General features: G+C 39.0%; 1 protein-coding gene across 1 annotated transcript in view; it reads right to left on the reverse strand.

Moving 5' to 3' along the window:
• Positions 1-7,181: 7,181 nt before the first annotated feature.
• The window catches only part of bckdhb (branched chain keto acid dehydrogenase E1 subunit beta), a 58,237-nt gene continuing 51,098 nt past the window's right edge, over positions 7,182-14,320 (reverse strand). The window contains exons 10-11 of the mRNA XM_074683660.1: positions 10,811-10,960; positions 7,182-7,614 (exon numbers count right to left, since the gene is read on the reverse strand). Coding sequence (XP_074539761.1) covers positions 10,820-10,960 — 141 coding nt within the window. The 3' untranslated portion in view covers positions 7,182-7,614; positions 10,811-10,819. The remainder of the gene's footprint in view (positions 7,615-10,810; positions 10,961-14,320) is intronic.

A 14,320-nucleotide genomic window follows, 5' to 3' on the forward strand; every position in this document is an offset into this window, starting at 1 on the left:
AGAATTCAGATAAATTCAGTCACAGCAGACCAATAAATGTGTAATGATGCTGTAAAATATGCCATTAAAATGCACAACAGGCCACATTATAGGCAGAGCGGTTCTATAATCATCAGTAATCTCTGCTCCTTCAGTTTGACATGCACCAGAGAATCCTCACCCCCCGTGGCTTCACGTCGTGACCTGCCACCCTGGGTTTGTGTTTCATGTAAATATAGTGTGTAATGACACACTGTCAGAGCATAGATGCTATTATGGCCTTCCTACCAAGCAGAGGTCATCTTTGCCACCCCGCCCAAAAGAGGGGCAGCTTCACCGCCGTGGTCGAGGCCCTGCTTTCACCCAGACCAAAATGACAGACGTGAGTTTATCTGTACATTCTGAGCAGGGTTTGTGGTGGAAAGTGCTGAGAATCCTATCTGAAACTTTACAAGGATTTAGTAGATACTCACTGATTAGTGGAAATGTTTCAATTTTTTTTTCACATTGGGTAAACCAGCTGAACCTTTGGTTTCTGTTTTTTTTTCTGCTTGACAACGCTGGTACAGGGTTAGCAGGGTTAACTTCACCAAACATTATGACAGTTTTCACAAAAGGCTCAGCAAGAGGGAGTCAAACATATTGCTTACAAAGCATTATGGGAAACATTATTTGGCAGAGTGGCACGCATCCCTACATTCCAGCTTTGAGCCTGTCCGAGTGGACGTGAACAAATGTCTCCTTTTGATCTTTCAGATGGTGATAGGCTGTGAATATAACACAGAGAAGGCCTGTTCAGTGTTACAGTGAAACACAGCCGTACACTTCTATCAAAGCCATTCCAAATGCATTTATTTTCACTAACCACACTCTCCAAACTGGTTTCACTTAGCCGCAGTGTATTACTTCAGACATCCTAAAAAGCATCAGAGATGTAGTTTAACACAAACAAAGATTTTTCGGACACTTCCCACACTTTGAGGTTTGTGACACGTTGACAGCAGTTTGAAGACACCTTCTCGATCAGTAAACACTGAACTGATTTCTTAAAACACGAGGATGCAGTCTTGATACTGTGGGATGGTTGAGATTTCTTTGAGAGATTTTCCAAATGACTGTTACATAAAAACTTTGGCAACCTCAGTGTCCACAGTGAGATTTCCATTCAAGATGTTCGCCTTGTAGTCTAAGGTTTTACAAATTATGCCATGGGGAAAACATCCCTCTGTTAATTGATCCGTTGTACTTTGAAGTCGCCCTCGATGGGTCGAGTCCAGCACTCGAGACACAAATTAAAAGCAAAGACCTGGAGGCGTGGGGCCATGTGGCCCAGTAGAGCTGCCTCCACTGTAGACGTTTCATTAGCAGGCTGAGTTTTAAACCCTACAGGCTTAAATATGCATGAGGAGTAAATGACCGTTCGGCAGCAGTACTGTACACACACGGGGAGGCCCGGGATGTCAGAGCTGTTTAAAGATCACCAGGAGAGCAGCATGCTTGTTTATGATTGTCAGCTAAATACACTGAAAATAACTAGCACATGGAGAAAATATACAACACCACAACCAGGAGTAAATAAGTCGTTTGTGTTTACATAATGGAAAATGTCAGTTTCCACGTTTGTGTGTTCTTGCATGCAGTTAGTGTGTAGGTAAATATGTGACAGAGTCCTCAAAAGAAGGAGATGGTTGAACTTCTGTGTGGGCAGATGTGCTGCTGAAAACAGCTAAATATGCTATATGCTAATTCAGTAATGAGCTGTGACAAACAGCAGAGATGCTGGTCAATAAGATGCCATGACAAAATGAAGTGCCAATTTTATCCATTTCAGGGGAAGTCCAGTTGGAAACATCACTCCGTTGTTCGTACATTGTGCAGCTTTATTCCACGGGCCCATTCCATTCAGTCAACTTGGAGTCCTTCCCTCAGCTTGGAAAAACACTGCGGGCATGATTAAATAAAAGAGAATTGCAGCTGCTTCACAGACAGTGAATAATTGAACAACACCTGAATTAAAATCACGCTGCTTCCAGGGTTTTGTGATTCAGTGTTAACATTCAAATAAACCTCATTTGGATGCAGCATTCATTCAGCTTCATTTAACATCATGAACCTGCTTTTATCAGTCCTTTCAAATCAACATAACACCAAATTTCCATTCAAGATGTGATTCTTGCAGTGACAGACTCTACTCTCTCAAGTGTCTTACTTTTTTTTTTTAGCTTGTTGTTTCAGTTTTTATTGTTTGGTGCTCCACTCGTCTTAGTTTACCTTTATCAGAACCATTCCAGCTGCAGCAAGCAGCTCCTCTGAACAAAGGAGCCCTTATAAACTCACAGTAAGATACCTCTCCAGCAGTAAATGACAAACAGACACAGTGAGCCTCAATCTTTTAGGTGTACTGGAGCATTTCGAAGCTACACAGAAAAAGTTTCCCTCTGATTGTTGTAGAGTTTAAAAGGAGGATGTATCTGCAACTAATGCCGGGGTTGGTTTGCATCTGCATGGTGTGTAATAAAGCAACAATCTTCTAATGTTAGCCACAACAGTCATTTAAAACTTCATGCAACACTGATGCCAACCCAAGTGGAGAATATTATAGAACAAAACAAAGCTTTGAAAAATACTTTTATGGTTAACATTAAACAAAATGATCTCATGCTAAAAGAAAGCCCTAGTTTGTGCAGCCTCAAGGTTCATATGTTACCACTCTGTTACACCATCTATTGCCATTTCTGACATCCTTGTACCCAGGAAATACAAGCAGCACCTGAGAAAAGCCAGTACGATCCCAGTCTGCTGGGGAAAGCAGCAGAGGAGGAGAAGAAGAAGGCTGCAAGGGAGGAAATACAGAAGGCAGCAAAGGAGGAGATGAAGAAGGCTGAAGAAGAAAAGGTGAAGAAAACTCCAGGAGAGAACTCAAAGAAGGCTGCAGAGGAGTTGTAGAAGGCAGAAGAAGAGGAGAGGAAAAAAGCAGCAAAAGAGTAAATGAAAAGGGCTGCAGAAGAGAAGAAGAAGAAGGCTGCAGAAGGGATGGATAAGGCAGCAGAAAAGGAGAAGAAAAAGGAAACCAAAGAGGAGAGGAAAAAGGCTGCAGAAGAGATTGAAAAGCATGTTGAACTGATGAAGAAGGATACAGAAGAGGAGATGAGAAAGGCTATAGAAGAGGAGCTGAAAAAAAGCTGCAGAAGAAGAAATGCAAGATGATTCAGAAGAAGAGATGGGATAGCTAGCCAAAAAGAAGAAGAAGGCAGCTAAAGATGAGAAGAAAAGGGCTGCAGATGAGAGGAAGAAAAAGGCTCAGTAAAAAGAGATGAAAAAGGCTGCAAAAGCAGAGAAGGCAATGGCAGCAAGAAAGGAGAAGAAAAAGGCAGCACAAGAGGAGAAGAAGAAAAAGGCTGAAGAAGAAGAGTTGGGAAAGGAAGCGAAAAGATGAAAAAGGCAGCAAAAAAGGCAGCTAGAGAAGGAAACAGTTGCTGAAATTGAGATGATTGTCACATCCCCTGCATGAGGTTGTCATCTTTCAAACCCTCTTAATGCATCACCTAAAAAAAAGAAATTGTGTGACTTTGTGTATTATTTGTATACATAGTTTGTATATAAATGTGTTATATGTCCAGATGGGATAATCATTTATCAGGGTTTTATATACTAGTTTCATAAACATTCAGTGTCAGTTGACAAACATACTGCTCAGAAACAACGGTTTCTGTTCATTGTGTCTTCAAGTGATAAACTGTCCTGTTTGTGTTGCCGTCATATCATGTTTTCTTTTGGTATCTGATATGTACATTTGTCCTAATAATTATGAAACAAAATGTGTGTTAACTGGTGGTGATGCAGCTTACATTTCCAACTTAAAAAAAAAAAAAAAAAAACATTTTAAAACAAACTGCATGAGACATTTCGTGTTTAGAGATCAGTGGTTTCTCTTTCAGAGTTGACATGAAATGCAAAGTTAAATCAATACTGAAAACATCAGAATGATGTCATAACCCACATTTTTTAATCTTTTTTTACTTTTATTTATTTCCTTTTTTTTTTTTTATAAATTTTTTCTATATTTTGTTTTTCAGTTGGCACATCTGTATGAAGGATTAGTTATTAGCAGCTATGCTAGTGTTTACAATACCAGCAACAGTGAGTGTCTGTGCATCCTTAAAAAGTTTTAAATTCATGCACTTAGATTAAGGCCTTAAAATGTCTTGAATTCTTTAAAAATGTTATATGAATGAACGAATACATTTGTCAAAGGTCTTAAATTTGTCAATTACCTAATCAGCTCTGCACTAACTATCAAGTTTCACATGTTTTTATACACACAAACCTTTAGTCGATCAGGCCCTAACAGTCAGAGGCGGTCTGAGGCTCCTGCACATACTGGCAGTCACTTCTGTCCACAGGTGTCAAGTAACAAAGTAAAAATACTTTGTTACCTTCCTTAAGTAAAAATTTTGGGTATATATACTTAACTTGAGTCATTATTTTTAGCCAACTTTTTACCTCTACTCCGTACATTATCAGGCAAATATCTGTACTTTCTACTCCACACGTTTTAAAAACAGCCTCCCTGCTCCAGATTCATTCCAGCTTGTCATCATTCAAAAAGACACACCAAAAACAGTAAAAACATATCCTAAAATCACTGAAATCGCAGCATCCAGAAAGATTCAATTTGATTGTGGATGTATGAGATGTATAAACGTAATACTATTCCAACACCCTGTTGGTACATGATCCATCACACCTGCACATGACACAAATCACCCGGACTCCAGGAAGAGACTCAGGAGGGAGATGAACTATAGGCTCCTGAGGCACAGCCTAACCTTTTGGCCTCAATGGCATTTTCAACGCTTTGAGTTACTTTTACTTACTATACTTTAAGTAGTTTTGAAACTAGCACTTTTACACTTTTACTCAAGTAAAAACTTGAGTTGCTTCAACTTCTACTAAAGTCTTTTTAAACCCCAGTATCTATACTTTTACTTGAGTAATGAATGTGAATACTTTTGACATATCTGTAAGTGTGTATTTTTAAAGTGACTTTGATGACTTTATAAGTGATTTTGAAAAAGAATATCCCTTCTAGATATATGCCTGTTCTAAATCAACAATTTAAAACCTCATTACCACGGGTTATTTCAAAATGCTTTTTCTCAGTTTCCCTGTCTGGTTGTCCAGGACAGGAGTGATTGACAGCACAAAGAAGTTCCCTATGACAACACCATGCCAGCCAACACAGTTTAACAGCAAGAAGAAAGATGTGTTTTCACCTGCTGAAAAATGATTTCATGGATTAATTTTGTTGTAATGCTGGACACTAGAGCTAAACTGCCCCAAAAAAATAAATTAATAAAAAGCAGAAGAGCTGTAGAAAACTTAATGGGACAGTGATGGTACTTAACAACACTGAAAACTAAAAATACAAAGTTTTCTTGTTGTCATGTTTCAGACTAAAGTGGTACGAAACTATTGTTACATACATTACCTCATTACTTTGCATCCTGGGAAAAATTGTCTTAAACACATCAAAGTAAAAAGTACTGATCCAAATATCTACTCAAGTAAAAGTAAAAAGTACAGGCTCCAAAATGTACTCAAAAGTACTTTTAAAAGTAAAAAGCATTTCTTTTGCAGGATTAACTGGCTGCAAGGCTATTAAACAGAATAACTTATATATCTACATCTATATATTTATATCTATCTTTATATATATATCTACTCTAGCAATGTTATTGTTTGAACAAACACTACCTGTCTAACATCATAACTTAAATCACTGTATAGCTCTTTAGGCATTTGTATTGTACACTTAAGGTTAACACATAACACCTCTGAACACTGAATTTTGGACCAAGATTAGCTTCAGAGCCATGGTGTCACAAATCATGCTCATAGGCCCAACTCTTAATCAAGCTTTTTTCATAGCATTTTTTAAATAGCACATCAGGCCATTATTGTTTCTTACTGAACAGGTGTTTGTTGTTATAAGTTACCTTTATGTGTTTCCTGAGATTTGACTGACTGTTCTTGAACGCCAATACTTGTGGAGTTTTGGTTTGCACATGATGCAACACATTCGCCAAGGATTTTTTTTTTTTTACAGTTTTAATAGCACTTTTTATAACAGGACTATTTTTTGTGCTATTAAAATTGTTAGCACCACCATACACACAAAGCTGTCCTCCTCCTCCCCGAAACCCAAAAGGAATAAAAATATATATGCTTAGGGTATATGCAAATAAAGTAACACGGCTTTTTGGGAAATTTAAGAAATATAAAGTACCGATATTTATGTTGAAAATGTAACTGAGTAAAAGTAAAAAACCATCAGAGGAATAAATACTACTACCTAAAAATCTACTTAAGTACAGTAACAGAGTATTTGTACTTAGCTACTTGCCATCTCTGGAAACAGAGTCTTTGACCTGGAAAAACACTAGGTTTTCTGGATAGCCCTCACACCTCCTTTAAAAATGGGTACACATTACCAACAAAACCATACCTGCAGAGTGAGTTAGAGTTAGAGTCGGAGTCTTGTCTCTCAGGTATTTTTGCCTCTGCAACGCTCCAAGGCTATGTTGCATCATATGTCTTAGGAGGTGTGGTTTGCAATGCCTAGCTATTCCTGCAGTGCTATAGTCTGTTATTATTCTTTTCATGTAGCAAATGATAATGGGTAAGATATGGGTGTTAAACTCAAAATTCCACCATTGCCAGTTTTCACTGCAGTTATCTTTGGAGTTCACCCGCAAACAGAATTTAAAGAGTGGCTCTTAAAGGTTTTATCACTCTTTCCAATGAAACCTCATTTGCATTTCATTTCACAAGACAAGGAAAGAGATTTCTTCCCAGAGAACTGATAAAAAAGCTGTTACTATTTTGTCTGTGAAGCATCTTGAATAGATAAAGGCCACTTTGCATTTGGTTTAACTGGGTAAGCAGTCGGCTTCATACATCAAAACCTGTTTGTAGTTTCAGAGTTAAGTTTGGTCATTTTTAGACTCACAGACCTCATCAGAGGAATTATCAGATCTACAAACGCTGCCAGACTTTCATACATTCCTCATGATCCAATGATTAGCTGTAACCATGTGAAAAATGTGCCTGCTTTTTGCAAAATGTCATCATAAAATCCCCACAGATCCAGAGCAATGAAAATCACCAAACCATGTGTTTTCACCAGATTCTGATTACTTTATTTCCATAAAAACCACAGATCCATTATATTAGTACAATAAGCTTGAGTTTCTGTCAAACTTAATAAAGATTAGAGCAGAGCTGAACACATTCAATCAAAAGTCATATCACAAAGACACAGAGGGTCAGAAAATTAAACCTACCTATCCCTACAGAATCCCACTCTTCATGAGAAAATTCACTGACTAGTGTGGATGATGAAGAGGAGCTGTACCCAGCAGAGTGAAGGCATTTTTGTCTTGCAAAAGAATGAGGTTCTCTGATCCAGAGGAACTGTAACAGTCCTATACCTGCAGGACACAGACGGATGTGGAGCCCATCTGGGTGCTGCCTCCCGATTGGATGGTCAACAGAGTGTCATTTCCTGGCTGCTTTCCACTGGTTGGATGAGTGAAGAAGAAAAGAAGACTGTTTGAGTTGACCAGAAGTTTTCTGTGGAAGAGGAGAGCGGTTCAATAAGTGAAAGGGAAAAACTTGGCGATCCACAGAGAATGGCAGATGAGGAGGAAAAGTTGAGCTCTATGGAGAAGGTGAGCAGTGAGGTGACGTGTTTGGATTCAATTAAATACTTTATTAATGCTCCTTCCACCTTCCTAATCAGGGCCAATGCTCTCATGGCTGTAACTCAAGATGACACCGACAATTAAAAAGGGATTACGAAAGACTCTGGCAGGGCGAGGATCCCATCTCAAAAGGTGACTCAACACTCCTGCTATCAATGAAAGACTAACATACCCTCAGTATGAGATAACAGCATGAGGTAACACACCTAAATGGTGCGTATCCATTACAGCTAGGCCCTGTTAACACTTGGCACTATAAACAGCACTGTGTGGTCTGATTACAAGTCTGCACATCTAAATACAGGTGTGAATGCACCAGAAACAGATGCTGCAAATTCCAGGAACTGTTACCACTTTCACATGGGAAATAAAAAATACATTTGAACAGTTTGAAGAGTTTAAAAGTCTCAGCATTTTGTTTATTTGACATTGCAAATAACAATTTTTAAGACGAGCATTTGATAAAAATAATAGATTGTTTGTTAGATTAAAAAAGGCAAAAATGTCAAATAACATCTTGAAGATATTCAGTAGGAACTAATCTAATTGTTGTCTGATTTTTTTTTATCAAATTGTTGGAGGGTTTTCACTTTATAATTCTGCCTCACACATTTTCCTCAACACTTTAGTTACATCCACCCTGCATTCAAGTTGTAACCTGGCTAAGCTTATCATGCAAAGGTGGAATAAAGTGGGGAAGCAACAGTTATTCTCTTCTTAACATTGAATCAATAATTTCATTCAATTTAAATCAATTTTTCTTAATTTTGGAAATTCATTCAGTTTTTCTTTGTGTAGAGGGCCTCAAATTTTGTACTTGAGCTCTAAGCTATGGCTTCTTGACAGTATGTTGCATAAATCCAGCTGCATAAATAATTTCTTTACACTGCAGGTGGCCAAGATGAAACTCAAAGTCTTTTACTTGTACAGAATAGAAACAGTAGAAGGTCTTGTGTTGAGATCAATCAGGCAAAAAAACTATTTCTAGAAGTTTCTTTCAATGGCTTTGAATTCAGTGTCTGTGGCCAAAACACAACTGTTGACCATTTTTGATTGAACATGTTTCCATTGGGTCTTAGACTGCCTGGGGAATGGGAGCCCCTGTCTCTTCTCTCTATCTCCAGTCCCTAACTTTAAATCTTCATGTTCTATTAAAGCTCCCTTGTCTTCGTAGGTTCCTCTGCCTGCTGCGGTGGACCTGCCAGGCTCCATCTGCTATCACTCTGTGTATCTGTCTCATATAATCACTCCTGCAATGCTAATTCTAGCTTTGAAACACTTTCACTCTAACTGCCTTTACTCTTCCTTTCATCCCTACTTCTATCTCATTGGATGATAAATATGATGTATGACACTTAAACTTTAAAATAAAGATGAAGAAAGTTGTCATTGTCTGTCCATCTCTCTAGCCTGAACTCAGTTTCGGTATGTCTAGTAGGAGTCTGGTTTTGCTCAAGGTTTCTGTCTGTTAAAGGAAGTTTGCTCTTGGCGAAATACCTTGCCAAATGCTCTGCACATGGTGGGTTTATCAATCAATCAATCAATCAATATTTCTATAGCTATATAGTTTAACAGACAAAAACAGACCGGACTGAGTCTTGTGTTATATGATGAGACTGAGTCTTATCTTATTGTGATGCTGGGTTGGGTTTGTCATGATAAACCACGAGTCTATACCCCCTCTTTTTGTAGGTGCTTTGAATAATGTCTCAAGCACTATGTAGGCATCACAGGCTCTGCCCTCTGCTGGCTCAGGTCTTGCTTGGCAGAGCGGACATTCTCTGTTTGGTTAGGCCACACTTCCTCAGATGTGGCCTCAATGACATGTGGAGTCCCTCAAGGATCCATCCTGGGTCCTATTCTTTTTATTCTGTACATGTTGCCACTTGGGGATGTCTTTCAGAAGCATAAAATTTCATTTCATTGTTTTGCTGATGATGTCCAAATATACATGCCGCTAAGGTCGCTAGGCCAGGACACTGTGCAGGCTTTTCTCGATTGCTTCATTGATGTTAAGGCTTGGATGAGGGAGAGTTTCTCAAATTTAATGAATCCAAGATGGAGATTATCTTCTTTAGAGGATACACCTCCTCAGCGGCTTGCTTTATTGAAGATCTGGGCCTTTCTAATGTTAGGAACCTTGGTGTCATCTTTGATAACCATTTTAATTTGATAAGCAGATCAGCGCTGTTTTGAAAGCAAGCTTTTTCCAACTCCGCCTCTTAGCTAAGACCAAGGCCTACTTCTCACAGGCAGATCTTGAAAAGACTATCCATGCCTCTTGGCAAGAAAAAGCGCAACCACATTACACCAGTTTTAGTGTCCCTCCACTGGCTCCCAGTCCGCTTTCGCATCTACTTTAAAATTCTTTTAATCGCTTTTAATGCCCTGAATGGTCTTGCCCCTCTGTATCTGTCGAAAGTCCAACATCGCTACTCCCCAACCAGAGCCCTAAGGTCTTCTGACCAACTGCTATTGGAGGTCCCCAAAACCAGACTTAAGTTGAGAGGTGACAGAGCCTTTGCAGCGGCTGCTCCTAGATTGAGGAACAGTCTCCCCTTCCATACAAGAGCCTCCCAGACCATAGAGATTTTTAAATCTTCCTTAAAGGCCCACTTTTCCTCCCTGGCACTTCATTGATAAGCTCATACAAATCACAAGCACATTAGTCTTTAATTTTTATACTTTTACTGTTTTTTACAATGTTTTTCTACTTTTATTGTTTTTATTGTTATATTCATTCATTTCTATGTATATGTGTACAGCACTTTGATCGACTGCTGTCTTCTTGTCTTCTATAAATAAATTTGACTTGACTACTTGACTTGACTGATTGATCACGAGTTCTCAGAGTACATATAATGTCCACATAATAATACACAAAATGTTCAGGGAGTAAATAAGTGGAAGAAACTAAAATACTGACTGCAGTTACATCGTCTCTTTGATGAACGACAAACATTTACTTTTAGAACTTTTTCCAATATTGTCATCAAATTTTAAATGGAAAATAAAGTCGTCACTACGACACACAAACCCAAAGAAAGCCGTTGGATCTTTCTCACCTTAAGGGTTCAGTAGTTGATCATCCTCTTAATCGCATCAAAGCACTTCCACTTGTCTGGGATGTAGAAAGGCTCAAAGATGTGAGGGAAAGGAGTGTCGTAACCACAGACTCTACTGATGGGAGCCTCCAGGTTAAGGAAGCACTCCTCCTGCAAGAGCAAAAAACACAAGAGGACAAATAACCCCATTAAAAGACTGAAAACTCTGATTCTTAAAACATCACTCATTGAGACATGACAGACAGTCCGACATGTTCAGACTGAAACAGCTCTTATCATCAAGTGACTGATTTATAGGGTTAACACTGACAGACAGACAGGGCTTTATATACGACAGCTGCTGCATAGAGCTATGTTCAGAAGAAAAAAAACTTAGCTCTACCAATTATACCTTTCCAATGTGGTGGCATTACTTCCTGTGTAACCAGAGTTTCTAATATTTGTAGAAATGTGACATACACTTCCAGTCAAATCTTTTAGGACAACTTATTTTTCCAGATTTTTATTGAAAGTTAAATTTCGATTGTTAAGTTCTTTGCACCATCTTCCTGTCTTCAGTAGTCCACTGGTCATGTTTGATGGCCCAGTCAAGCCTCTGTTTCTTGTTCTGACTTTGTCTTAGTGATCTGTGTCTCTCTTTCTGGAGCCTGAACTGTCAAAGCTGCATCTCCAAGGTCTTCTCTTCACAGTAACTGAAACTGAGACTGCTTACCATGACCTGTTGAGGCAGTTGTCCTGTGAGCGCCTATCACCAAAGTTGCTGACTCTCAGAACGCAGAAACTTGTCTTCTGATTCTGTTTTGGGTCTGCCAGACCTCTTCCTGTCAGAGTTTCCAGTCCCAGTTTCTGAGATGCTGAAGGTAACTCTCCTCACTGGCCTCACCTTGACATTCCCTTATATTTCTCCATAGGAAAGACCTATTTCTTGAAATGCTCTGGTGCTTTGTCTCTTTTTCATTATGAACTGCCCTTTCCTGCTCATTTTTAGAGCATTACTCTACTTTCTGCAGTACAATACTGTTTGATAATGCTCACCCTTGAGGGTATGGTTGGAAGGAATCAAGGAAACTTGCGACACCTGAAGGAATTGGTTGCACCAACTTTCAAGGCTTGATCCACCTCCATCTCTGCAGAACAGCTTTAAGTTGTTAAAGGGTTTTTTGTGCACAATTTTAAAATGTTATTTTTTCAGTTTTGGGTTACCTCACCTTTTTTCTCAACCTCTAGCAGTTCATCACTACTTTTGTACCATTTCAAGCTATTGACAGGACTTGAGCTGCTTGAATTTCAAGTTTAAAAATGGAAAAATTGAGGTTTTCTGAAACTTATGACTCATAGTGAAAAATTGAGATAGTATTGATCTGTTGGAACTTGTTAAAAATGGTGACCTCTTAAATTCAGTTTTCTTTTTCTATTAGTTTTTTGTACAGCAGGCAAAAACATTCATTCAGGCTGCTCGGAGCAGGCCAGTCCAGGCAGTTTGGCTGAAGTGCAAAACAAGCCATGACTCGTGTCTCTAGATTGACTTTTGACCTCTTCCCATGGAGACAAAACAGAATGAGGCTGGTCAAAACAATCCAAATGGGACAAACCCCCCGATGAGTTAAATGAACACACTGTTAAACACACTGTGACCGAGCACGCAGATTTACAGGAAGAGACCTAAAGTACCCTTGTTCAGATAAAATGACCTGCAAGAAAATCAAGCAACCAAAACTAAATCCTACGGGTGAACTCTGAGGAAGTTTCACAGCATTATCTGTTTGTGCTGCTTATTGGGAAAGAAGGCTCTGTCTCTAGCAAAATGGCAGATATATATATATTTTTTTTTACCATTTTTGGAGACACTCGCAACATTTCCATCCATGTTGTTCCAAAATACCAACTCCCCTAACAGGCTGCTATTGAGCCATTTAGCATGGCAAGACTTTCATGAGCCACCTTATGCATTTTTGTTTCTTACAATCCATCTGGAATAGTCAGAGGAATGTTACACATGAAGAGCAGCCCTCTGTGCGTTGGTACGTTAACAGCTGGTAAAAATACAACACAGACAGTCAGGGAGAGGTTTGTAACTTTTTATGCTAAAGGAGTTGTGACAGTAAAAGCTTTCCTGATAACAGGTCTTAATATATAAAAGTCTGGAATGATGTATAGACATGCACCGATCAATCAGTACAGACTTCCATTAATTTGGGGGGTCAGTGATCGGCCCATCCTTACATATGAATCTGATCTTATAAAACTCCAGGAAGGTCTGACAGCCAGCCATTGTCGCTTTTTGCTCTGAGACCTAAAACTCAGGACACTTTATTGGTTGTTAAAGTTAAAACAAAAATATTTCATTGTTTCACAGGTATTGTTCAATGATTTTCAATAAAACAAGACTGTAACATTGAAGGTATATGCTGTAAGTTATAAAACATAAAAAACTAAAAATTGGTTAGCTTTACCGACACACATCAAAGCTTTTAACGACATGGTGCAGAGGAGATTCTCCTGTTTCCCCTCATGGATCTGTACGTTAACAGGTTTTTCTTTTTTGCATTGTAACTCAAAGAAAGAAGAATCCTGTTTCTGCTTTTCTTCTGGACTTGAGAAACAACCCAAGAATGATTCTTCTGAACAGGCTGTGGCAGATCCTGACAACAGCCGCTGTATCACTGCTGAAGTGAAAGCCTGCTCTTTCCAATACTCTCTGCTCATGTGCTGACATATGTCCATGGCCTCGGGCGTTCTTCAGTCAGTTTTGCTTAAAAAATGTACGTTAGTAGAGAAACAGAGAGCAGTGCTGCACTGTGTAGAAAACTTTATGCATGAGGACGGGTGCAGTAAAAGCGCAACAACACAACTTAAAGGTCTCTTTGGGTCATGACCTCCTGAAGTGTTAATTAAAACACTGGTTTGAATCCATGGGCTCACCTCAAAGCTCAAAAAGTTCAAGTCTTGTTTTAATGTTGTATTAAACATCATTAATACGTGTCATAACTAGAATACAGTGTCAGAGGTAAGTGGAGTTGTCAGGTAAGGTTCAGTCTTGTGTACTGAAAACTTACACTTTGGCATGTTGGAGTTGGACAGGAGCATACTTGAACAGCAGGCCTGGAGCAAAGTGTGATGTGAGTGTCATCTTTTCTGAATCAACAGGCAGGTGAGAGGCCATAACTCTTACAGTCTTAAAGTCTGATCCTGATCTATAAATTTGCTTCTGTGGGGGTTTGACTGAAAAGTTTACTTTCTTACTAGATCATTTGACAGCTTAATTTGCTGTGACTGAGTCTTTGACCAGCAATAAATATAACTGCATACTTGCACTAATCCACTGTACTGATCATTGCATAGTATAATAATCTGGTTTTGAACCCAAGATCTTTTCACAAACAAACTACAGACAAGCAGCCAGACAGTATAAAGGGAGTTTGCCCTTTTGTCTAGGTCACATCTGTAATCTCCTCTAAATACATTTACTGAAAGTGGGCGCAAAGTACAGTAGTCTGACTGGCTGCCACC

The sequence above is a fragment of the Halichoeres trimaculatus genome, unplaced genomic scaffold, assembly GCF_033239565.1.
Source record: "Halichoeres trimaculatus isolate MK-OKI-2021-1 unplaced genomic scaffold, fHalTri1.1 fHalTri1_scaffold_12, whole genome shotgun sequence".
Classification (NCBI taxonomy): Eukaryota; Metazoa; Chordata; class Actinopteri; order Labriformes; family Labridae; genus Halichoeres; species Halichoeres trimaculatus.